General features: G+C 49.2%; 11 protein-coding genes across 11 annotated transcripts; 7 read left to right on the top strand and 4 right to left on the bottom strand.

Annotated features, from left to right (window-relative positions):
* Positions 1-1,015: 1,015 nt before the first annotated feature.
* On the top strand, positions 1,016-1,450 carry POJ06DRAFT_235308 (uncharacterized protein; the record flags this gene model as incomplete). Its single annotated transcript, XM_056185824.1, has 1 exon — positions 1,016-1,450. One exon carries the CDS (start codon positions 1,016-1,018, stop codon positions 1,448-1,450), a length of 435 nt encoding a protein of 144 aa, XP_056047807.1.
* Positions 1,451-2,557: 1,107 nt separating this feature from the next.
* On the top strand, positions 2,558-3,501 carry POJ06DRAFT_244302 (NADPH-dependent FMN reductase-domain-containing protein). Its single transcript, XM_056186485.1, has one exon. The coding sequence runs from the start codon at positions 2,788-2,790 to the stop codon at positions 3,358-3,360; it is 573 nt and encodes a 190-aa protein (XP_056047806.1). The 5' UTR covers positions 2,558-2,787; the 3' UTR covers positions 3,361-3,501.
* Positions 3,502-4,787: 1,286 nt separating this feature from the next.
* On the bottom strand, positions 4,788-5,426 carry POJ06DRAFT_191573 (uncharacterized protein; the record flags this gene model as incomplete). Its single annotated transcript, XM_056184850.1, has 1 exon — positions 4,788-5,426. A coding segment is annotated over one exon (639 nt), but the record flags the coding sequence as incomplete, so codon positions are not given.
* A 1,118-nt stretch (positions 5,427-6,544) lies between these two features.
* On the top strand, positions 6,545-6,919 carry POJ06DRAFT_265179 (uncharacterized protein; the record flags this gene model as incomplete). Its single annotated transcript, XM_056189056.1, has 2 exons — positions 6,545-6,690; positions 6,742-6,919. The coding sequence occupies 2 exons, from the start codon at positions 6,545-6,547 to the stop codon at positions 6,917-6,919; spliced, it is 324 nt and encodes a 107-aa protein (XP_056047804.1).
* Positions 6,920-7,767: 848 nt separating this feature from the next.
* POJ06DRAFT_244298 (uncharacterized protein) lies at positions 7,768-9,100 on the bottom strand. The gene has a single exon (XM_056186484.1). It carries the CDS (start codon positions 9,053-9,055, stop codon positions 7,964-7,966), a length of 1,092 nt encoding a protein of 363 aa, XP_056047803.1. The 5' UTR covers positions 9,056-9,100; the 3' UTR covers positions 7,768-7,963.
* A 186-nt stretch (positions 9,101-9,286) lies between these two features.
* On the top strand, positions 9,287-11,234 carry POJ06DRAFT_218177 (major facilitator superfamily domain-containing protein). Its single transcript, XM_056185567.1, has 3 exons — positions 9,287-9,904; positions 9,954-10,351; positions 10,403-11,234. The coding sequence occupies exons 1-3, from the start codon at positions 9,575-9,577 to the stop codon at positions 11,190-11,192; spliced, it is 1,518 nt and encodes a 505-aa protein (XP_056047802.1). The 5' UTR covers positions 9,287-9,574; the 3' UTR covers positions 11,193-11,234.
* A 33-nt stretch (positions 11,235-11,267) lies between these two features.
* Positions 11,268-13,952, top strand: POJ06DRAFT_244294 (uncharacterized protein). Its single transcript, XM_056186483.1, has 4 exons — positions 11,268-11,595; positions 11,661-11,793; positions 11,846-12,930; positions 12,982-13,952. Exons 1-4 carry the CDS (start codon positions 11,481-11,483, stop codon positions 13,593-13,595), a joined length of 1,947 nt encoding a protein of 648 aa, XP_056047801.1. The 5' UTR covers positions 11,268-11,480; the 3' UTR covers positions 13,596-13,952.
* Positions 13,953-14,001: 49 nt separating this feature from the next.
* Positions 14,002-15,103, top strand: POJ06DRAFT_244292 (ketose-bisphosphate aldolase). The gene is made up of 2 exons (XM_056186482.1): positions 14,002-14,233; positions 14,284-15,103. Exons 1-2 carry the CDS (start codon positions 14,054-14,056, stop codon positions 15,064-15,066), a joined length of 963 nt encoding a protein of 320 aa, XP_056047800.1. The 5' UTR covers positions 14,002-14,053; the 3' UTR covers positions 15,067-15,103.
* POJ06DRAFT_244291 (uncharacterized protein) lies at positions 15,104-16,540 on the bottom strand. Its single transcript, XM_056186481.1, has one exon. The coding sequence runs from the start codon at positions 16,454-16,456 to the stop codon at positions 15,122-15,124; it is 1,335 nt and encodes a 444-aa protein (XP_056047799.1). The 5' UTR covers positions 16,457-16,540; the 3' UTR covers positions 15,104-15,121.
* A 1,218-nt stretch (positions 16,541-17,758) lies between these two features.
* Positions 17,759-18,922, bottom strand: POJ06DRAFT_18377 (S-adenosyl-L-methionine-dependent methyltransferase). The gene has a single exon (XM_056184761.1). It carries the CDS (start codon positions 18,757-18,759, stop codon positions 17,884-17,886), a length of 876 nt encoding a protein of 291 aa, XP_056047798.1. The 5' UTR covers positions 18,760-18,922; the 3' UTR covers positions 17,759-17,883.
* A 619-nt stretch (positions 18,923-19,541) lies between these two features.
* POJ06DRAFT_18368 (uncharacterized protein) lies at positions 19,542-21,422 on the top strand. Its single transcript, XM_056184760.1, has 2 exons — positions 19,542-19,951; positions 20,005-21,422. The coding sequence occupies exons 1-2, from the start codon at positions 19,679-19,681 to the stop codon at positions 21,181-21,183; spliced, it is 1,452 nt and encodes a 483-aa protein (XP_056047797.1). The 5' UTR covers positions 19,542-19,678; the 3' UTR covers positions 21,184-21,422.
* The last annotated feature ends 283 nt before the right edge of the window (positions 21,423-21,705 follow it).

Raw genomic sequence — 21,705 nt, 5'->3', positions numbered from 1 at the left:
TACTGAATGTAGGCATTTCATTCCCTTCGTAAGCGGAGTATTTTTCCAAATGAACAGTGCTTTTTCTTTATATAAATTTGAGTTACGATTTGTCCTGCAATCCTAAGATTAGATTTAGATATGTGTAGGGATTAGTACTAACACCTGTAACTGGGATTTCAAAATCAACTCCTGTTGAAGTTGAATCCGTAAGCAGACTTACGAGAACAGAATAACAACTAAATGTGCGATTTGTTATTATGATGTTTGTGTTCGAAGACGAAGGTTTACACGTGGAAGAACAAACGATTAGACTGGAGTTTATTGTTGGCGGAGTCGGCTTGATTAGATTCCGAGCCGCAGATTGCAGCAGAACAGTGTAGGAACCACGGCTTGGCGTGCCATGGACCCATAGCCACGGGCGAGATAGCATTACAGCGATTGCTCTCGGGGATGCTATGCGAAAACACTAATGGTTTTGTCAGAATGACGTCAACGGACTGTGTCTAAAGGTTCTTTCTGCACCTAACAAAGAGTGACGTTTGTCACTATTTGTTCCGTATATATTATCGTGGCCAGCATAGTCATTTAGCCGTCAGATTATGGTAAACGGCCCAATTGCTACGAGTTTTAAACCCGCAATTCTTTGAACTTCAGCTTCTGCAACGCACTCCATGTTCCATTACTGATATTTACATATTGAAACAAATAGAATTGCAGTCGAAGGGCATCTGGTCTCGGTGTGCGAAGTGCAATATGCGCCGCACGGGGGGCCTGAGTCGGCGTCGTACAAAGTTGACCCGGTGTTCTTACTAACCAAGGCTGAGCAAGGGTACGCCAACTTTACATTGCGCGAGGTTGCATACGAGTCTTTCGTTCGTCCGTTTGTTATCACGTTCACGGAGCCGGGCGTGTTCTTTCTCAACAGCTATACGGCGCTCATTTATGCAGTCATGTATTAGAGGCTTTCCCGCTTGTCTTCGTGGGCATTCATCACTTCAACCTCATCCTGACGGGATTATCTTATGTCGGAATCATGATCGGTGCCACGGTCGCTGCGATCGCGTTCTGCTCTGCCATGTACTTTTACCTGGCCCCAAGCTTACAGAGGGGCGCACCTCCGGAGACAATCTTCCGAATCGCGCTTTTCGCTGTCCCAATTCTTCCAGTGTCACTGTTGATGTTTGGGTGGTCATACACGGTTTTCCAAGTCGTATTCAACTACCTTGGCATGTCGTACCCGCGCTTCCTGGCCTCCGTGTTCGCCGGCAACGATTTATTCCGATCGTGCTTTGCCGCTGCCTTCCCGTTGTTTGCAAAGGCCATGTTTGTTAACCTCGGAGGAGAACGTTTCCCGGTTGCCTGGGGCTCGACCTTGTTGGCTGGAATTGCCTTGTTGATGGTGCTGATTCCCGTTGTCTTGTTGATCTTGGGACATCGATTGAGATCCGGGTCAAAGTACGCTAACTGATTACCATCATCGCAAGGCGAAGATTGCGGATACGATAATATGCATTTATCTGGGAGCATTTGTTATAGAGGCATATAGATTGCACTGGCATTGGTATTGGCGTTACTAGCTTCGTTCATTTGGCATATTTTATAGGTAACGATGCATCTTAATTTCTAATTATATAATAATAAAAATTTGAACCTGTTACCTTTTGGTCCATAATTGTTTGGTATGATGTATTTTGGCAAACAATACCCGTATTAATAGTCTAACTCGTACCTTAAACCTCTGACGACTCGCGGTTCCGGTGGAGATTTACACGCCGCAGGTATAACTTGTTGTCGCAAAGTACATGGGACAGAAGCAGAATTGCTCCCAACCAAAAACGCCTAGTGACTGGACTACCAATCCAGCGGAGCTGTCTACAGGATGTACTGCTTCTACGCCTGTTGTTCGTTCTAGACTGAAGAACTCAATGATTAGGGGTGGATACGATTTGCGATTAATCGTTATTCGTATTCGTAAAGTCCAATACGATTACTATACGAGTCCATGTAAAACTTTACGATTAACTATACGAGCGCTGAGGTTGGTTACTCGCAAAAAATCGTATAGTCATGCACCTGACTTTCATTATCTGCTCTGAAATGCACACGTAGAGGACAAACAAATAAAGAGAGATAAATAGAACAATATTACCATTCAACTCTTGAGTAGTGATCTGCGAGTAAAGTTGGAAACCATTTTGATGAATGCGCACTTCGATACCATCTAATTTTTCACGCCATACCTAAATAGGAATACGATACTATACGATTACTATACGATTTTTTGGTAGACTATACAATTACTTTACGATTAGGTTCTCAGTTTTGCGATTAACTTTACGAATAATATAAAATTTTGACGGTACCGTAATCGCTATCAATGATTTGGCAGAGTTACTTAAGGTTCAAAATGTATCAACCTATGTTTAGATGTGACCACATTTTCGGTGTTACTGATCTCTAACAACGCCCGGCGCTAGTGTTAGGCATTTAGGGTTTATCCTAACTGCCGGGACTAGCCCCTGGATGGACCGTGCCCAGCTAACATTTTACCCTACCATCGGGAAACATCCGATGACAAATGCTTATGACAAATGCTTTGTCTGCTGTCCGGATGACAGCAGTCGGTATCACTGATAACCGGCGTGTCTCAGTCTCGGTAAGTTGAGTTATATATATGGTAGCAACCGGATCATCAGTTGGTATAACTATAGCAGCTACCGGCGACTGCAACTAGCCTCGTGCAACTACTGACAGAAAAAGTCTGAAGTATTCCAACTAACCCGTCGAACTAATCCGATAACGAAAATGGCTGTCCGACCACTCGTCTACATCATAGTGAGCAGCACCCGCGTAACCCGCGTTGGTCCGGCCGTCGCCAAGTGGATTTACATTAACGCGAAGGCAGCGTTCCCATCGCTCGAGTTCAAAATTATTGACATAATGAACTACGACCTCCCGCTGCACAGTCTTGAGCCACATATCCCGATGACCGGGATATACACGCAACCCGGTACACTGGAATGGAGCTCTACGATCCTCCAAGCGTCTGCGTTCCTATTTGTCACGCCCATCTACAACGGGTCGTTCCCGGCGGCGATCAAGAATGCGCTCGACTACCTCAAGAAGGAGTGGCACGACAAACCGGCCGGCATTGTATCGTATTCGAACCGCGGCGGAGACAGGGCGGCTGTAGCATTAGCTAGTGTTCTGAGCGGAAGTCTGAGAATGAGACTGGTCAGTCCGCCATATGCGTGTTTGAAGTCGTCGAGCGTTTTGGACAACGGTTCTTCAAAGACGGAGGGGCCAGAAGTTGAAGAGAGTTGGGACCTGGTGAAGGAGGTTATTTCGGGCATCGTGAAGCAGCTGGGGGAGAAGTGAATAGTAGCAATGATAACCAACTAGATTTGGATGGCGGCATTTTTCCATTGGCATTCTTGGCGTTGTAATGTTTTGTTGTTGAAGCATTTCTGCTCTTATTCACTATGAAACTTCAATTATTAAGATTTTTAGACCAAAGAGGAAATAGATTGTTGTAAAATTCGTAGCTGCACTACGTTCGACCCTGACGTCGGCCTAAAGAGTGCAAGCAGATTTATTGTAGCCCTCCACGCGGGCTAGCTGCTGAGGCTGATGCTGCTTCTTTAAATGGACTTCCGGTAGGGCTACTTGTCTGCGCGACAAATAACAAGCCCGCAAAAACGCATTATCGCGCTCGTAGCAACTTGCGGACCTCTAATATTGGAGCCGCCGATTATGAATTGGTTGTCCCATACCATATTATTGTCTTGGACTGGCAATATAGCTGCAAAAAGCGATTCATATGGTGTAGACATGCACCGCTCTCTCTTAAGAGCGTGAGACCTAATTAAGTAGGACAGACACCGCATCCTTGCGCCACGTCCACCATTTCGAACTTAGAAATCTATCTGTATGGTCCGCAGGTTTCTACTAATTTTCCATAAGCAAGTGTATCACCTACGGATGACTATCGTAGTACGTATGGACATGTTCTAGACTATCTTCCTTTAAGATGGAACTCTCAGAAACCGGTCCACAGTTTAGGATCAGACAAGACAGCTTTAAATCACTTTTTGGATGGTGCTATGATATGACACAATGCGATGTTGGTTCAAAGTTGCAAAAGGCAGCCTTCAAACTTTAATTGCAAGTGAGCTCGGGCCCGTCAAGCCACAATCGTTAGCGTCTACTCTTGTGACGTAAGCAATTCATCATAGCTGCCGTCACCTTATTGCAAACTGCTGACCATAACAACATAGAATACATTCCATCTAAATGTTCCCATCAACTACATATAAAGCAGCCTAATGATGTATACCAAACAGTTCCTCAAACCTGAGGGGGAACGGGCTACGCTAACCCCCTCCATATTTGCAATTCGAAAAATCGAACGTCGAATTCGAAACGTCGAATACTTGAGAAAATTTAAATCGCGTCCAGCCCTACCATCATCATACAACAGTAACCAATCAAGTTCTTGCTAGTCTTGTTCCGTTAATCACTACCGTCACCCTCAGGACTGCTCTTGGCAAAAGCCATAGGCCAATCTCGGGCAGCTGGGTCAGGGTACCGCATCACGCACACAACTCGTATTGAAGAATATAAATATATTACATCCCTAACTATACATATCGAGACGCCGGAAGAAACATTAGACAAATTACAATCCTAATTATGCAACATTTCTACAATCCAATACAACCCAACAATAACAGGACCGTTTGCACCTGTCATGCAATCCCAAATTATACAATATCCCAAATAGCACAAACGACCATAACCGAAAATTAGCCTGCACGAACTTGGCTCTTGTCCTTGATCCGCTGAAGCGCGGTCTCCAACATCGAATGGCCAATTTCCCTTTCAAACCATTCCCGACCGACGAAATTTATAGGGGTGGCTGCGATCGTGTTCCCACTTAGAATATGGGTTGGGATGCAGTCACCAAGCCTGAGCTCTTCCAAGTTTGATGGGACATCCCCGCCAACAAATTGCCCAGCTTCCACAATTGCGAAAGACTGCCTCGGTTCAAGAAGAGTATCCGGAGGACACGTGTCGTCCTCCTGACGGAAGGCCTCGACAACAACTCTGTTAATCCGTCCATACCATATGAATCCATTGGCAATCAGAGGCCCGTATGGATTATTACGCAGTGCAGTCCAGAGTTGGCGCTCTGCTTGCTGTATGGCAGTGTCCCTCTCATGTGCTGTAGAGTAGTATTGGATCGGCGCTCGTGTGCCTCGGTTCCCTTCATTGATGCACATTGTAATTCCAACTCGGCAGTGCAGTGCACACACCGAATATGAGATGGCAGCTCGAAGGCTCTCATATGTCTGCGATATCCCAACTTCAAATGCAACCATCAAAATGTGGCCCTCGTCTGTGGAATATCGCAATGCACCGTCCCAGTTCCTTGTTGTGGAGGTTCACCTGCGTAAGTGGTATTGGACATATCGGATGAACAGCATGACCTTTTATTCGCAGCGAATAAAATGCCAGCTACGAATGCGAATGCGAATAATATTCGTATATTCGCAGGGTTTCCCCAACCAGGGTAGTAGCATTAGTGTGTACTCTGGTGTGGTTGTTGACAATTGCTGAGGCCGAAATAATGCAACTCTAACGTGATCGGCAAGCTAGTGGATAGTCCCAGCGAGCGGATCGGTCGAAATTCCATACAAAGTAGCGATTTTTAAACCTCTAAAACTCGACGAAATCTTTCTTAATTACGCTCAATCTAGAGAATAGAGTAGCTAGATATCGACGACTTACATCACCGCTTTGAAAAGCGATTGATGTTTATATTGATGATCATATTTACTGAAATCCTGTAAACCCCTGAAACCCTTTAGCCATAATTTAAGATACCTGGGTAATTAATAAGATTATCTCTAAAAAAGAGGCTTGATAAGGATTTATAGTCCATTATTTATAAAATTTAAAATTTTAGGTAAGAACTGCTAGATATAGATGTTTAAAAATAAAAATCGCTACTTTGTACAGAATTTCGACCGATCCGCTCGCTGGGACGATCCACTAGCTTCTCCCCATCACGTTAGGGATAACATCAGTCAACATCGAACCTGCTCGCTGCCTGCTTAGCCGAAGATATCTGCACTGAAGGCCAGCATCTGAATACTGAACACTGAACACTGAACACTGAACACTGAACACTGAACACTGGACACTGAGGCCACCTACTCGTCGACCTTATACAGGAGCGTATCACGTGCAGCGTCGCATATGATAGCCTCTACTTCCAGCATAATCTCTGAGCAGCGGCTCAACCTTGCCGATGTTGAAGGCAGTCCAACAGACAATCAAAGTACAGCTAGCGCTTGGGTGGCCTCGCCGATAATGGCCCTACGTCGGCGAGACTCGTCGATCTTACGGGGCCGTATCGCATGCAGCGTCGCAACGCATCTGCTGCCCCTTCAAATATAGCGTCTCAGAGACGCAGCCATGGAGTACGGCTTGCACAGCCTGTATCTGCGCCAGTCGCGAAGACGGACATTGCAGAAGAACCTGTTCCACTTCGGTACCGATGACTAGTGAAGAAGAGATCCGACGTCAGCACATACGCAAGCTTATCTTGGCGAATGAGCCTTACAACAAGTACGAATTTGAGATTAGCTCCTCTTCGTATGATCAGCTCAAGGTGGAGTTCGGTAAGAGCGATGAGGATGACTCGTACGCAATGCGATCTGAGACGGTAACCAGAATCACTGATGTATAGTATAGGAATCCTCGACTATTTTATGATTGGACGCGCCAGATAATCACCATCGTGACAGTTCCCACACCGCTCCATAAATACACGTCCCACGCTATTCTCTACAGACTTTGCCACCGCGTGCAATCCCTCATGGTGCGTGAAAGGATCCGTTTGGGCCCCGACCAAACACTGGGCTTTAGATAGCTGGCGGACGTTGGTAAACAATAGCCAGTCCGGGTATCACTGGAGCCCGATGGAGTCATCTTCTTTGGTACAAAACGATAGCTTGATTCAAAGCCGTCGTCGAAGTGGTCGTCTCTCAGACCAACGATGGAGAAGGCTCGGAAGTAGATCTTCGAAAAAAATTGCAATATCGTTCTTTTGCTTGCTTTCAATGAGAAGTCACGCTACTCTGCACCACAGCACAGCATCCTTTTACCGTCGCACCAGCTGGATGAGCGCGTTGAACAAATGCGCTTGTATTGTGAGTCGCAGGATTATTCTGAGTTCGGCCCGTTGATGTTTCAAGGGCACACCTGGATGGACAGATTGCATGAGGGGTTCATTGAAGTCGTGCGAAGGGACTCAATGTCTGATGAGGCGAACGCTGTGTTGAAAACCAAATACGTAAGGCCTGTATTGTTCTAATTTGCAACATTACAATACTAATGCGAATACATCACAGGTTCTTATAGATGATGGCAGGAACAAAAATGGCTCATCCGCAGTCAATTGGTGACATGCGAATGGAAGAATTTATACCCCGCGAGTGAATAGGCACTGATGAGGCGGCTTAGACTGTTCGTCGATTTCTTTGATGCTGACGATTTTAAAATTGCTCATAGTGCAATGATAGATACCGCTGTAGATAGGTTCGAGAGTGCGATCCAGATTATTGCTTAGAGCGTACTTTAGTCCGTGCTCTTCTTACTACTGTCACAAGGAACTGGCAATATCATTATAGGTTTTCTTTGACGCTGTTGATTTTCTCTATATTATTGGTGCGCCATGATTGAAACTGCAGTAAATTTGTTTTGGACGTCCTCTCAAAGCGAAGTCTTGATACTTGTTGTGTTGTTTCTCTCTTTAAATACAAATTTATTGACCTTTTCGTATTTCAATGGTACTGAGCAAAAATTACACCTATGACTTTAAGTCTGGAACCATGTTTCCTTGTTACAATGCATGTATATTAATAAGCTAACTGTCAGTTCAATCGTATATTCTCTTTCAAATGCATGCATAAATTTAAGCAGTGTAGCCATTAATTCCCTTGGCCTTGGACTTCGCCAACAGTTTTTGGTAGTCCCTGACCGTCTCCTCAAATGGCTGATCTGGTTTGAATCCCATCTTGTACGCACGCGCATTGTCAAACTTCTGCGGCCAGGAGTACAAAATTGTGCGGACTTCGGGAACGTCTTCTTCCTTTAGCAACTTCAACGTTGCCGACCCGGCAACTTTTTCGAGCGCGTCCATCATTTCCTGAACGCTGACGCCGATACCCGGCAGATTGGCAAACCGGATGTGCTTTGGCAGGACGTCGGAAGGCATCGTGAGCGCGTACAGCAGGTTGGCGACGAGCGTCCTGGGCGAACAGATCCATGACACAAAGGACCGGTCTTGCACGGGAATAACGCATTCGATGCCGCTCATCGGCTCGCGGATCATGCCGGACACAAACGACGAAGCCGCGGCGGTAGGCTTGCCCGGTCGGACAGAAATAGTGGGAAACCGGAGTGAGAAGCCGTCGATGAAGCCCCTGCGCGTGTAGTCGTTGATCAACTGCTCGCAGATGAGCTTTTCAAAGCCATAAGACGACTGTGGAGTTGGTACGACGTGCTCGTCGACGACGTCGGGGACGGGCAGACCGTACACTGCCTGTGAGGACGCGTAGACAACACGGATGCCTGGGGCAGTTTGTCTGACAACATCGAGCAGCGCTCTCGTGGCGTCGACGTTAACCGTAATGCCGAGCTCGAAGTTTTCCTCTGACCCAGAAGACATGATGCCGTGGAAAATATAGACGGCGTCCAGCGACTTGTCGACGACTGTGCTGGCTGCCTTCAGCAGATCGGTCTTGATCACAGTCGCGTTCTCGGGATACAATGCGCCAGCTGGAACTGGAGGCTCGATGACGTCCGTCAGCGTGACCTTGTACTTGGGATCGCTGAGCAGCTCTCTGGCAACGAGCTGGCCGATGAAGCCGGCAGCACCGGTGATAAGGACATTCGTTGCGACGGTCATTTCGTTTCGGTTTTGTGTCTTCTGGCTGGCCCGTTGTGGTCTTGGTGTTGACGACTTGTACAGGTTCTGCTGACTGACTGATGGATGTGGGATCATAATAAATAATATTCCTCCTCTGGCACTCAAGTATGTGGCTGCTTCTCCGGCAGTTAGTCCGACGAACTCATTCGCATCTGAGGCCGAATTGGCCCGGTTTTTGCCCTAACCCGACTCTTAGCCGGACCGGACTGGCGCCGAGCGGGGGCGTGCGGCTCAACCCTAGTCCCGCGCTCCTTGGCGGGATCGGGGCGACTCCGAGTTTTTTTTGCTCGGGCTCGGCTCGTTTTGCCATCCTTCATTCCAAGTAAAAGTATGTAAGAAATTATATTTTAGACTTTGCGGTCGTCGTTGCACTTCGCACTTTTACCACTTGTCCACTCGATGACTTGGCGTCAGAAACCAAGCAGCGGGGCAACCTTCGCAAGGTGTCCGAAATCTGGGGCCCCACACTCTGTGTCTGCGCCCGTGCATAGTTCGTGTGTCTGCCTCGAAAGATATAAGAACTAGTTCTTTTCATATCTCATCTTCTCTTAAAAAGCCAGAACCCTGAATTATTCGGTTGTCAGTAATCAAAGAATGGATTCCATGAGCCAAGTCCCTAAGGAGAAATTTGAAGAGGTCGAAGACTTCAAGGCGGCCGGCGAAATTTCTAACCTGAAAGGCGTCACGGACGAACAAAAAGAGTACTACGCTCTATTCTCGAGCAAGGACGAAGAATGGAGGGCCTACATGACCAAGAAGCTCTTGGTGAAGGTCGATTTTCGACTTCTTCCCATGCTCGTGGTAATGTACACTCTTAACTTCTTGGACCGCAGCAATCTTTCGCAAGCCCGTGTTGGTACTCTCGAAGAGGATCTCGGCATGAAAGGGACCGACTTTAATCTTGCGACCAGTATTCTCTTTGTGGTGAGTATATTCTGCATGGGTAAATAGATCAAGCTAACCTGATGGCCAGGGATATCTGCTCATGCAACTTCCATCCAACCTTCTTTTGACTCGAGTGCGCCCATCTATCTACCTCGGCGCAGCTACATGTATCTGGGGCGTCGTGTCGTGCAGCCAGGCTGCGGTCAAGTCGTTTGGTGGTTTGGTCGCGTGCCGATTCATGCTTGGTATCGTCGAGGCGCCGTTCTTCCCCGGTGCGATCATGATGATGAGTTCGTGGTATACGCGTGGAGAACTCGCCTATCGCATTGCATGGTTCTACAGTGGAAATGCCATGGCAAACATGTTTGGTGGTTTAATCGGTGCCGGCGTTCTCGGAAACCTCAATGGGGTTCACGGCATCGCCGGCTGGCGGTGGTTGTTTATTATTGAGGGAGCCGCCACAATCGGCATGGCCATGCTTTCGATGTATGTGTTTGTGTGTGACGCAGTCGCATTCTGTTCTGACTTGCGACATAGGGTCCTACTTCCCAACTTCCCGGCGTCTTCAAAGTGGCTAAGCGACGAAGAACGGGCGTTTGCGCAGTGGCGACTGGTCATGGATGCGAAGGAGGCAGACGATCTAGGTGCCGTTACTCTCCGACAAGGTCTCAAGTTCGCACTCAAGGATTATCGAGTTTACATATTCCTGGTGTTCCAGCATCTCTCGCTGCTGTCGCAGACGTTCCAGTACTTTTTCCCATCCATTGTCGGCACGCTTGGCTTCGGCAAGATCGAGACGCTGCTGCTTACCGCGCCCGTATGGTTCTGCACTTTCATAGTCTCGCTGTTCGTCACTTACTCGTCCGGCCGGACCGGCGACCGTTCGAAGCACATTGTCGGCCTGATGCTCGTCTCCTTTGTTGGCAACGTCCTCGCAACGGCAACACTAAACACTGGCGTGCGTTTCTTCGCCATGTTCCTGATGCCGATGGGCGCGGTTTCCGCCTACCAACTCATCCTGGCCTGGATCGCAAGCACGTTTCCCCGCCCGATGGTTAAGCGCTCGGCCGTGATTGCAATCTGCAATATGTTTGGCAACACGGCGTCTATCTACGGATCTTACATGTATCCCAAGTCCGGTAGTCCACGGTACCTGGTTGGCGGCAGCGCCAACGCTGGGATCTGTCTAGCTGTGGTGGTGATGGCGATTGGGATCCGCTTTTTGCTTCACCGGCAAAACAAAAAGCTCGAGAAGGCCGAGCAGGAGAATATTGAGGAGAGCAACGACGTCGACGCACGTGCCCGTGGCTTCAGATATGCATTGTAGTCGAAGTATCGTTTTTGTGAAGTAACGATTTTGTAAAGTAGCTCCCAAAAAATCAATTGTTTCAAGAATGAAGTTGCTTAGTTCACATTGGTTCGTTTAAGACTCGGCGTGGCTGGTTTTTGACTTTTTGGGGGCCTCCCCCCCACTCCACGATCGCCACTTCCCCGCAGTTCCCACATCGGCCCCGTAGACCCAAACCCACGAGTGGGCAGGCAACAGTTCGAGCCATCAAGCAGTTTGTCCTATTAGTTCGGCCGAAATTCCTTCGAACTGGACTCTTCGGGACAAATGCCGGCTATCAAACGACCATATCCTGGACATCCTGGACCAGAGCTGACAGATTGCGGGACGCCTGCGCGGTCTCGCTTCGATTCGCTGCTCAAGGTGTCCAAAGTTCGCGCGTGTAAGTAGAGAGATTCATCTCCTCTTGATTACGGGACCGACGGTTAAAGGAATATTAATATCCAGGCTCTGAATGCAAGCGACACAAGCTCAAGTGCGAGACCAAGGCTGGCGAAGCAAGCTGCACGCGGTGTGCCAGGAAGGGGCTGAAATGTGTTGTCAATAGCGAGCTGCATCGACTGATCGAAAATGACAATGAGTATGTCCTACCACCTAAGTCGAGACGACGATTCTGATATATTGTTCTTTAGATGGAAATCGCACTACGTCTCGCAGCTGGAACAAGTACAGAACGCAGTGTGTGATCTTCTTCGGCGGAATGAGATGCCTGAGCTGCCCACCTATCCTTCAAGCTATAGTAGAATACCACCGCTGATAATGGAGCCTGCCACGCCTGCAGCAGCACCGGTTACGATTGAGCACGCGGAGCACGCGAATGCATCGTCAGCCATGGCCATGACGCGGGAGAACTCGCAAGAACCGACGCTCGAAGAATCCGAGCTCGTGGCCGCACCGATGCGGAGTCTGTACGAAGTCACCAAGCTGCGCAACCTGCGGAGCAACCTCAACAGTAGCGTCGGCAATGGCGCCAGTCCGCCGTCTGCTCTCGCGCAGGACTTTATTTCGCGAGGATGCATTAGCATTGAGGAAGCGGAAAGCCTGTTTGCGGTTTACAACTCGACAATGAATCAATTTTTGTGGGGCGGGATTGCCATGCCGCATCCTGATCTCGATTCGGTGCGGCGAGCGTCGTCGCTGCTCACCGCCGCGATTTTGGCGGTTGCTGCTTTGCATATTCCGAATAGCTCGGATTTGCTGAATACCTGCTACAAGGAATTTGCGAATTTGGTATCGCAGTCGACCTTGAACCGGTACCACACGCTCGACGATATCCGGGCTCTCACGATCGGCGCGTTCTGGCTGTCGGACCTGAGTTGGAAACTCTCTGGCCAGGCAGTCAGCATAGCAACTGAAATGGGTTTGCACCAGTGCGTGCGCAAGATGCTCAAAGGGGACCGAACGCAATTCGAAGGCGCAGAAGTATGGTACCTTCTCTACTTGGTCGACCACCAGTTCAGCACCGCGTACGGTCGCCCGCCGATTGTCCGAGAGGACCTGGCGATTAGGAACTTCAAGACATTTCTTGAGTGCCCGGAGAGCAGCCAACGCGATATTCGGCTTATTGCCCAGGTCACGCTGTTTGCGATCCTGTCAAAGGCGTATGATTTGTTTGGGTCGGACACTGATCAGGAGATTTCGGAGGACTCGTTTGCCCAGCTGCGCGAGTTTAATGTCCAGGTTGATCAGTGGCGGCTGCACTGGCAGCCACAGCACTGTACGTTTACTACATTTGGAGATATTTGCCCGCCAGCTAACTCTCAAGCAGTGGTCAGTCCGTATGTTGGCACATATCCGTCCAAAGGTGTCTCGCTGCATTATCACTTCGCAAAATTCCAAATCAACTCTCTCTCGCTCCGGTCCATCACCCCTAGCGCGCGGCTGTCGACCGACCGCAAGGAGGCAGCAGACATGGCCATCTCGTCCGCCATCGCGACGCTCCACATGGTCCTCGAGGAACCCGACATTCGCAATTCGATCGTCGGCGTGAACCTCTACACGCACGCCATGGTCGCGTTCTCGACCGTGTTCTTGCTCAAGATCGCGTGGAACTGGAAGGCGACGTCGCTCAATGTGGACCAGGCCCAAGTGTACGATCTCGTCGAGAGAATCATCACGCTCATGTCCAGCGTCCGGGCAAGCGACAAGCACATCACGTTCCACATTGCCAACGGGCTCCGGCGGATCCTGACACACCTGCGACTACGTGAAGGAAAACGAATTGAGACGCAGGTAGCCGGAGAGGAAGAGAAGGTCGTTGTCGCCGACGACGAGGATACGTCCAGTCTTGGGTTTGGGTTTTTTGATGAGAGCTGGAATGATTTCGCCAATCTGATGGATATGTTTGATTTTCTGCAGCCGGGGCATTGGCCGACCGACTAAATTAGATGTCCGTAAGACGTGATAGATTTGTTACTACTGTCTATACAGCATAGTAAATATAATAAGATTTTGGACGCTAGAATCGTAATGCTGTGGTGAGTCGGCCGTTCAACCATGGCGAACACGATCAGTGGTGGTCAGTATTATCGCCTGCACACCGCCAGTCGGAGCGTTGGCCGCCGATGGTTCCCCGCACTTAACACTTTGCCACCGCCATCATCACCGGAGATGGATTTAAAAAAAAGAAATAAAATTGAATGCGGAGTGCATTTGCATGAATGTGGAGTGCATTGCAGACTGGTGCGAATCAGGCAATTCCGGACTTTATTGTGGTGTGCGGCGGTCGGTTGTTGTCCCCCACGTCGGATTTAATGCCGACGACGTCATTCGGGCTCCCGGTCGAACCCCCGACTCGGCCCCCGACTCGGCCCACGTCCGAGCCAGTGCCATCGACCAAGATGGACAGTACGATAGTGATGATTTATATGGCTGCTGTGAGCTCCGTGATCGCAAGAGCAGTTGACTTGTGGGCCAACATCAGCAACGACAAAATGACGCGGACGCTCGAGAATAATAAGGCGGTACAGATGATCAAGGCGGCCGAGAAAGGTGGATACGGGTTCCCCGGTGTCGTCACTGTAGGTGTATTTGCGATTAACAGTTTGCCAGTCGGGCTAATACAAAGCAGTACAATATCGAGACTCTTATCGCGACTGTCCGTGCCGCCGAAGCAAAGCGCGCACCCGTCCAGATCCTGCTGTTTCCATGGGCCATCACGTACTCGGACGGCCTGCTCGTCAAAGCCGCCGCCGCGGCTGCCCGTTCGGCATCAGTCCCGATCGCGGTTCACCTTGACCACGCGCAAGACGAAGACATCATCAAGAAGGCCGCCAATATACCCGACGGATTCGATTCGATCATGATCGACATGTCGCATTTTGACAAGGATGAGAATCTGGCAAGGACGGCAAAGTGGGTACAGTACTGCCACGCCCGCGGGATTGCTACGGAGGCCGAGCCGGGTCGAATGGAAGGCGGCGAGGACGGGGTCCAGGACACCGGCAATTTGGAGGGCATGTTGACGACGCCTGAGGAGGCGTTGAAGTTTGTTGCCACCGGAATCGACTTCCTTGCGCCCGCGTTTGGTAATTTGCATGGATTCTACGGTGCGGTGGAGAATATTAAGCTCGATTTGGACAGACTAGATGGGATCAGAGAGGCGACCAAGGGACGGGTCCAGTTAGTTTTGCATGGAACCAATGACTTCCCGGGATATATCATGAGTGACTGCGTCAAGCACGGCATGACGCGATGCAATGTGAATGACCTCATTGTTTACAAGTACAACAAGTATATCGCTGAGAATGCTGGGAAGGTCTCACTAACATCTTTGATGGAGGAGGGCACCAAGCTGATTCAGGAATGTGTCGAGTATCAGATGGATGTCATGGGTGCCACTGGCAAGGCATGAGAATTAGTAATTTAGAAATTTCAGTTTCACATTATGAGACCTGTCGTACACGGTGTCACCGATTCTCAACCGCTTTCGCAACATAGACATCGTGACACTCTAACCACGGATCCAGGTCGGACTGATAAGACATCGGATGATGCTCGATGACTCCTAGGTGCTCTACTCCGCCTGCCAGCCTGAACACATAACTCATGAGCATATTCTGATACAGCCACGACATTGGGCCCTTGTCGACATGGACATGGTCCTTGTACTGGCTCGAAAACCCAGCGACCAGTCTTGCCCAGTCCATGACCTCCGCTCCCTCCTTATGCGCGACAATCCTGGATGCGCGATCCATGTTCATAATCATAAGATCCCGCTCGTCTAACTGCTGGTGCGGAATCAAAGACCGATATACTATCCTCGTGTCATTGCCAAACACACCCTTCACGTGCCGAATAAACTGCTTCTGTCGAGTCATATAAAACCGCAGCTCCGCCCAGGTAAGTTGCCGATCCATGAGTTTGTTCTGCTCATTCAGAGAACTAAACTCCCCGTCCGGCTCGTGTGCATACTTCTGTGCGAACGTAACTTGATCCCACAATCCGCTCTGATACAAGACCAAATCTGGGGCCCGTCCATTCTCACCAACGACGTCGCCTAACGTACGCTTAAACATCTTCTCGTAGCGGTCCTCGAACGTGACCTGTTCCATGGTAGCCTGCCACCACCAATTCGGTCGGTAATTGTAATAGCCGGCCAAATGCCAATGGTAAATCGTGAAATTGAGATGCGGGATCGTACACCACGCCGTGGTGTGCCGCGCCTTAACCGTCGCTGTGAGGCTCAACTCCTGGCAAAAATACACCATCATGTACCGGTCGACCGAGTCCGCGATCATCAATACCCGTTTGTTGCGCATCCAGGCTAGGTACTTGTCCAGGTGCTGGAGTCGTGGTGCGTCATGGTCTTGGCCGTTGGCGGCCGCGTCGACGAGTTTGGCGTGCTCGGCAAGATCAGTCATCCACGAGTGCGGTGCCATTTTCAGGAATTCCGGCTCCACGTGAGGGTCGGATAGGTCCGGTGAACTCTTGCCCGGCCACGGGTAGGTCGTGAAGCTGGGATCGCTGGCATCGTAAAGCGAATCGTAGAATGGAATGTAACTCGTGAGCTGGTAATTGTCGTTATCCGGCGGCGTATACAAGTACCCCGGCAGCTTGTACGGATCCACACACGTTTCATCCCGCAGTGTCGGCGGCTTATTGAACAATGAACTGAACGGCACGCAATCGGAGACGGGATAATTCACAAACAGCGACGACCCGACAGTTACCACGACCACGGACGTGCTGGCGAACGCAAGCAGGAGAAGCGTCCTCGCCGACGAAACGAAAATGCCACCCATTGCAATTTTTGTTTTTGGCCTCTCAATCGGTGCATTCGAAAGGACGAGGTCTTCGGTTTGGTTGTCAATTGTGGCCGCCAAGATGTTGCACGACGCCGCACGATCAAGTGAGCGATGCAACATCCATCGCGCTAGTCCAAGTTGGGAATAGCTCGCTGGTAAGGTGCTGTGTTTGTTTTCTTTGTGTCGGCTCGCCGTTGTCTAGCAGAGTCCATCATGGGCATCCTTCACTATTAAGACAGTGCATCGCAATGTGTGTGTCGCCAATTGGGCTGCACTGAATATTGCTTATTATATATATGGTATCAATCGCCCTCAGGTGGGGCCAATGATCATTCTTGCCGCCCTCCCGAGTCTTATTGATTTGTTCCCGGCACAGAAAACATATCCAGATGTGTCGCACAGCAGCAGAGACCAAGGCTTGTTGCTGCCTGGATGACAAAGGCCACTTGCGAGAGCGCGGTACGGGCCCGTGACAGAAGGCAAGTCACTGGCTTGGATTGGCCGCAGTTGCCAGTTGACACACACGCCTTATAAAATAGTAGGGACCATGTATAAGAAGCAGATTACGTCTTGCGACGTTTAATATGGAGTTTTCAGCTGTTCCTGGCAACAAGGGGATCACTTCAAGTAATTAGGCGGTCCGAATCTTGCCTGCCAGCCCTTACCCTGAAAATCAGAAATTGTCAGTGGGAACGGCTGCGCCGCCGCACAGTAATTACGGTGGTGGGATGGGTTTGCCCCCTTGTGGGTTCTGGTCTTGAACCTCCATTTTCCGAAACTCAGGGTTAGGACTTATGCTGGCTGGCCAAGCTCGGCACGTGCGCTTCGATATTTGGCTGCCCCACTCGAAAGCACCTAGAATCGAATCTAATAAGCAGCGAAATTATGTCCAGGACCACGACGCTATCAATGGCCGACGGAAATGGGAGAGTAAATTAACCGAACTGGCAATGGCTTACTCAGCTAACGAAACATTGAGTTGACGATGCGAGTTGGACGGACGAGAATAGTCTCATTTACGGCGGGACGATGGAATTTACCCCATTACTTGTGAATGGTGAGTCCAGCAGCTTACTTCAATCCAAGAGTAGTTATTCGTGGTTTAACTATTTTGCAATCGTGAATGATATTATTGGTCATGAAACGAGGGGATTGTCCTCGTCGTCTTATTGAAGAATATTCTAGAATCTTTACATTAAATTTTCACTGCCGGTGGAAGAGTGCTGACAATTTGATGTTGCCTTGCGTGATGGCCACGCTGTCCATTGCACCATGTATAACACGTAAAGAGAGAAAATAAACGAACACAAACCAGCGACAAAGCAAGACAGTTTAGCAGAAATAATGAGTTTCAGAAACTCCTTTTGATGTCTTCCCACACCACGCGATATGTAGAAGTGCCACACTAGCTTACTGAATGTTATTCACTTCACGAGACTTGATGGCTTTCGTCCTGAGACCGCGACATATCTGCCGAGATGTCTTCCTCGATAACCCTCGACTCCAGCCACAGTGTTCACAAACCAAGCTTCAAGTCTGAAAAGCCTTATAAATAAATAAGGAATATACGCCATAACAAAAAAGAGCCGCAACATAGGTGTGACATTGATCGACAGATCTTTCACCACGACTTCTTCAAACCCAGCCTCCTCTATTATGCGCTGTAAAATCCCTGGGCCAAACCGATTGAGCGCTGGCATAGCTGCATATTTGTTGATTTGCTCCAAAGAGACTTTGACGTTCGGTGTGGCAGTGAGGTCCGCATGGTCATACTCGTACAGAGCAAGCGACCCACCCGGCTTTAGGACACGAAAGAATTCTCTTGCTGCTGCTTCAGGATCCGTGGCATGGACGAAAGTTTCCATTGTGTATACGCCGTCGAAAGATTCATCGGCGAAGCCATCCAGGTGGTGGTAATCCATTTTGCGGACTGTGACCCTGTCCTCCAGACCCTGCGCCTTGATATTGCGTTGTGCCTTGTGAATGTGGCGGTTGACAACATCAATGGCTTGAACGTGGAGACCTTTACGCGCCATATAAATAGCAACATGAGCGACTCCACATCCAGCGTCAAGCACTTTAGCGCCGCTTTCTAATCCGAGCGAGTCGAAGAGGCGCTCTTCCATCGCTCTTAGCGCTCCCTTGATAGGGAACGGCCAATAAGTATCCGCGTCGTAATAGCCAAAGTGCCGTGTGCCTCCTAACACAAGCCGGTAGCCTATTCTAGATTCGAGACTAGCATAGTAATCCTGTAGCAATCGGTTGGGGTTTATGAGAGGTTCTTGATCGAACGAAGTCATGATGCCATAGACGGTAAAGAATGCGTATTCAGGTCGTATTCAGGTTCGCGTCGCAAGAACCAGCGGCTGTGGCTGTACATAAAGGCAGTCTGCGGTCACAATCTGCTTCGTGTTTGTTACACGCGCCTGCGTGTCTGGTGCGACCGTCGGCGCGAGGTAAACACACCCGCACCTGAGCCCATGATTCCTCGTCGTTGGGCTTCGGGAATGATTCAGACAATGCAAAATAGTGCGCCGTCATGTTGAATTGACGTAAATGATGTGCCAGTTCCCTTGACTCCGCTACCAACCGTTGACGGACAAAGTAGGCGCGAACTTGGATTAGCCCCGTTTGGAGACGAGGTACATATTCATTTGTGCTTTGCAAGCTGTGCACTCTTTAAGGGACGGGACTCAATTATTGATGCTGAGCACGGGCTCGCGTATGGTTACTATGGTACTTTCGTCAGAGTACCTTCACTATCAGTATCCAAATTCATGGCATAATAATCAGGACGCTTCGTTCTAGAACGGCGCCCTTGAGTATTTTGCAAATCAGAATTGGAATCCATAAGCAACGTTTAGGTGAAACCAGGCGATCCAGCCAATAGCCAACTGTGAGCAAACAAATCTTCTGCCTTGGTTCTCCTGTTGGTATGATACTAAGTAGCCTAACCTGTTTACTTCCCCACTGTACCGGCTTAGTTGCCCTAACCCTCGATTGATCGTGTCCTACGTCCCCGAATAAGCTTTCGGTACTGCGGGCGACCGGGCGTTCGGCGAGCGGGTACTCGGCCAGTATTCGTGGCAGTATTAGTCCTGTTTGTCTCCGGGACGAATAAGGACCAGTGCATACGATTAGGCGGCCAGCCGTATATATGAGGACAATGAATTGGAGACGATGGGGTCTTGTCGACCTTTACTATCATAGTTCATCACAATGGCTCGGATAATATCTGGCGCGACCAACGCAGTTTCCTTAGTATCTGAACACGACAGTCAGCGGTTCACCAGACAATTTCAGCAATGCCTCGCTGACGTACCCGCACGTGGATCGAGTGGAGAATCAGACGAGACTGAAAAAGAATATGACGTTGAGAAGCTACAATCTACTAAAACGCATGGATTTTGCAGTACATCTCTCGCAGCGGCGAGATGGAACGCGCTGAAGTCCTTTATTATTTCGATCTTGGTTATGGGAACATTACTGATCGTGAGTGTGTTCGCTGGGGACGAGCCGGATATTTAACTAACCAGATTGGGCAGGGTATCCATTCGATCTTCTGGGGTTCGCTGTTTCACCGCGAGAAGTATCTCAATCGTGTCAACCTGTCCATCGTGAACTTTGACAACGGCGCGGACTCAATCGTCGGCTCGACGTTCCTTTCTAGTGCATCAAAGTATGCAATTGATGCTGGTTCGACATATGTGCAAGATGAGACGAGCACCTACACAAGCGGCGATATTGATGGGGTTTACGATGATGTCGTGGACGAAAAGAATTGGGGCGCGTTTGTGATTTTGCCAAATGCGACTGCGAAGTTGATTGCGGCGTTGGTTGAGCCCAGTGGTGCTTCCTGGAATGATTCGGACTTAGTTGAGTTTGTGTATCCGCAGGCAAGGGAGCCCTCGGTATACGACTCTTTGTTGCCATGGGTCTCTCAGTTGTCTACGTCTTTCACATCCCAGTTGTCCGATGAGCTCCTTCGGTCGGTCCTGAACAACTCGGACTACTCGGTCGCGGATATCATCAACCAAGAGCCCCACCTTCTCTCCACACCAGCCACCGTGACGCTGATTAACATTCGACCAATGGACAACCCCGTAACGGCAGCAATCATGCAACTAGGTCTTGTCCATATGATCATCGTGTCTTTCTTCCAATTCGAATTCTTTCAGCCAGTTCACAAGTCCTTCGCACCGTATCTCAAGTGTCGCGATTTCTTCGTGTACAGAATCGTGCTCACATTCACCGCATATTTATTCCTTGCACTCTTCTTCTCTATTCTCTCACTTGCCTTTCAAGTAGACTTCACCCGTTCGTTTGGACCCGGTGGGTTTGTTGTGTATTGGATGATTACGTTCCTAGGAATGGCAGCAGTCGGTGGCGCGTCAGAGAACATTGCCCTCATTTGCGTGGCAACTTACCCGCCGCTTGTCGGCTTTTGGCTCATTTTTATGGTTATCTCAAATGTCTCGCCTGCATTCTATGCAATTGAGCTCGAGCCCGCTTTGTTTAAGTATGGCTATGCCTTTCCAATTCCCAACGTCGCAGAGGCGTTCAAGACCATTCTATTCAACACCAAGAACCGGATGGGGTTGAACGTGGGCGTGTTGCTGGTTTGGATCGCGGTCAATGTGACTTTCTTGCCATTCTGTATCTGGGTATTTGAGAGAGCCAATATGCGGAAGGAGAATGACACGAATAGACAAGACAAAAAGTAGAATCTGGGCATTGGATTGGCGTTATGGGGGACCTTGCATTGAGTTTTTGCCATTATTACCTCTTATACTGGGTTGTTATATGGATTTGCATGCAGTGAGAAATTGACTGACAGGCAAACAAAGATCGCAGAGATTCTAGGTGTTCTCGCAGGGTTGACCATTCAACTTAACATAGGTTAGAAATCCTGTACCGAGACGAGATTCAGTGAACCGTTACGTTGAATGCCCCTATCCTTCTGCTCTCGTGTTTATATGACCTGGACCAAATGCCCAATCATGCATGTCATATCTTATGTAAGGTAACGCCAACGATGAAAACTTCCCGTCTAATCTCCTGACATGATGAACACGCAGCGGGACGCCAAATTTCACTAGATTTTCACCAAATTGGCGCGGTAAAGGTAGGAGTATGGTGTTACCACTAGCTTATGGTGTTACCACTAGCTTATATATACGCATATATGGAGATTGAGAAAGTCAAATAGACAATACAAGAGGAGTCGTAGCACAATGCGATTCAGA

Source organism: Lipomyces tetrasporus (genome assembly GCF_029532465.1).
Source record: "Lipomyces tetrasporus strain NRRL Y-64009 chromosome Unknown POJ06scaffold_1, whole genome shotgun sequence".
NCBI classification, from domain to species: domain Eukaryota; kingdom Fungi; phylum Ascomycota; class Lipomycetes; order Lipomycetales; family Lipomycetaceae; genus Lipomyces; species Lipomyces tetrasporus.
Note: the sequence above shows the minus strand (reverse complement) of the source record. Positions and strands in the feature narration are given on the sequence as shown.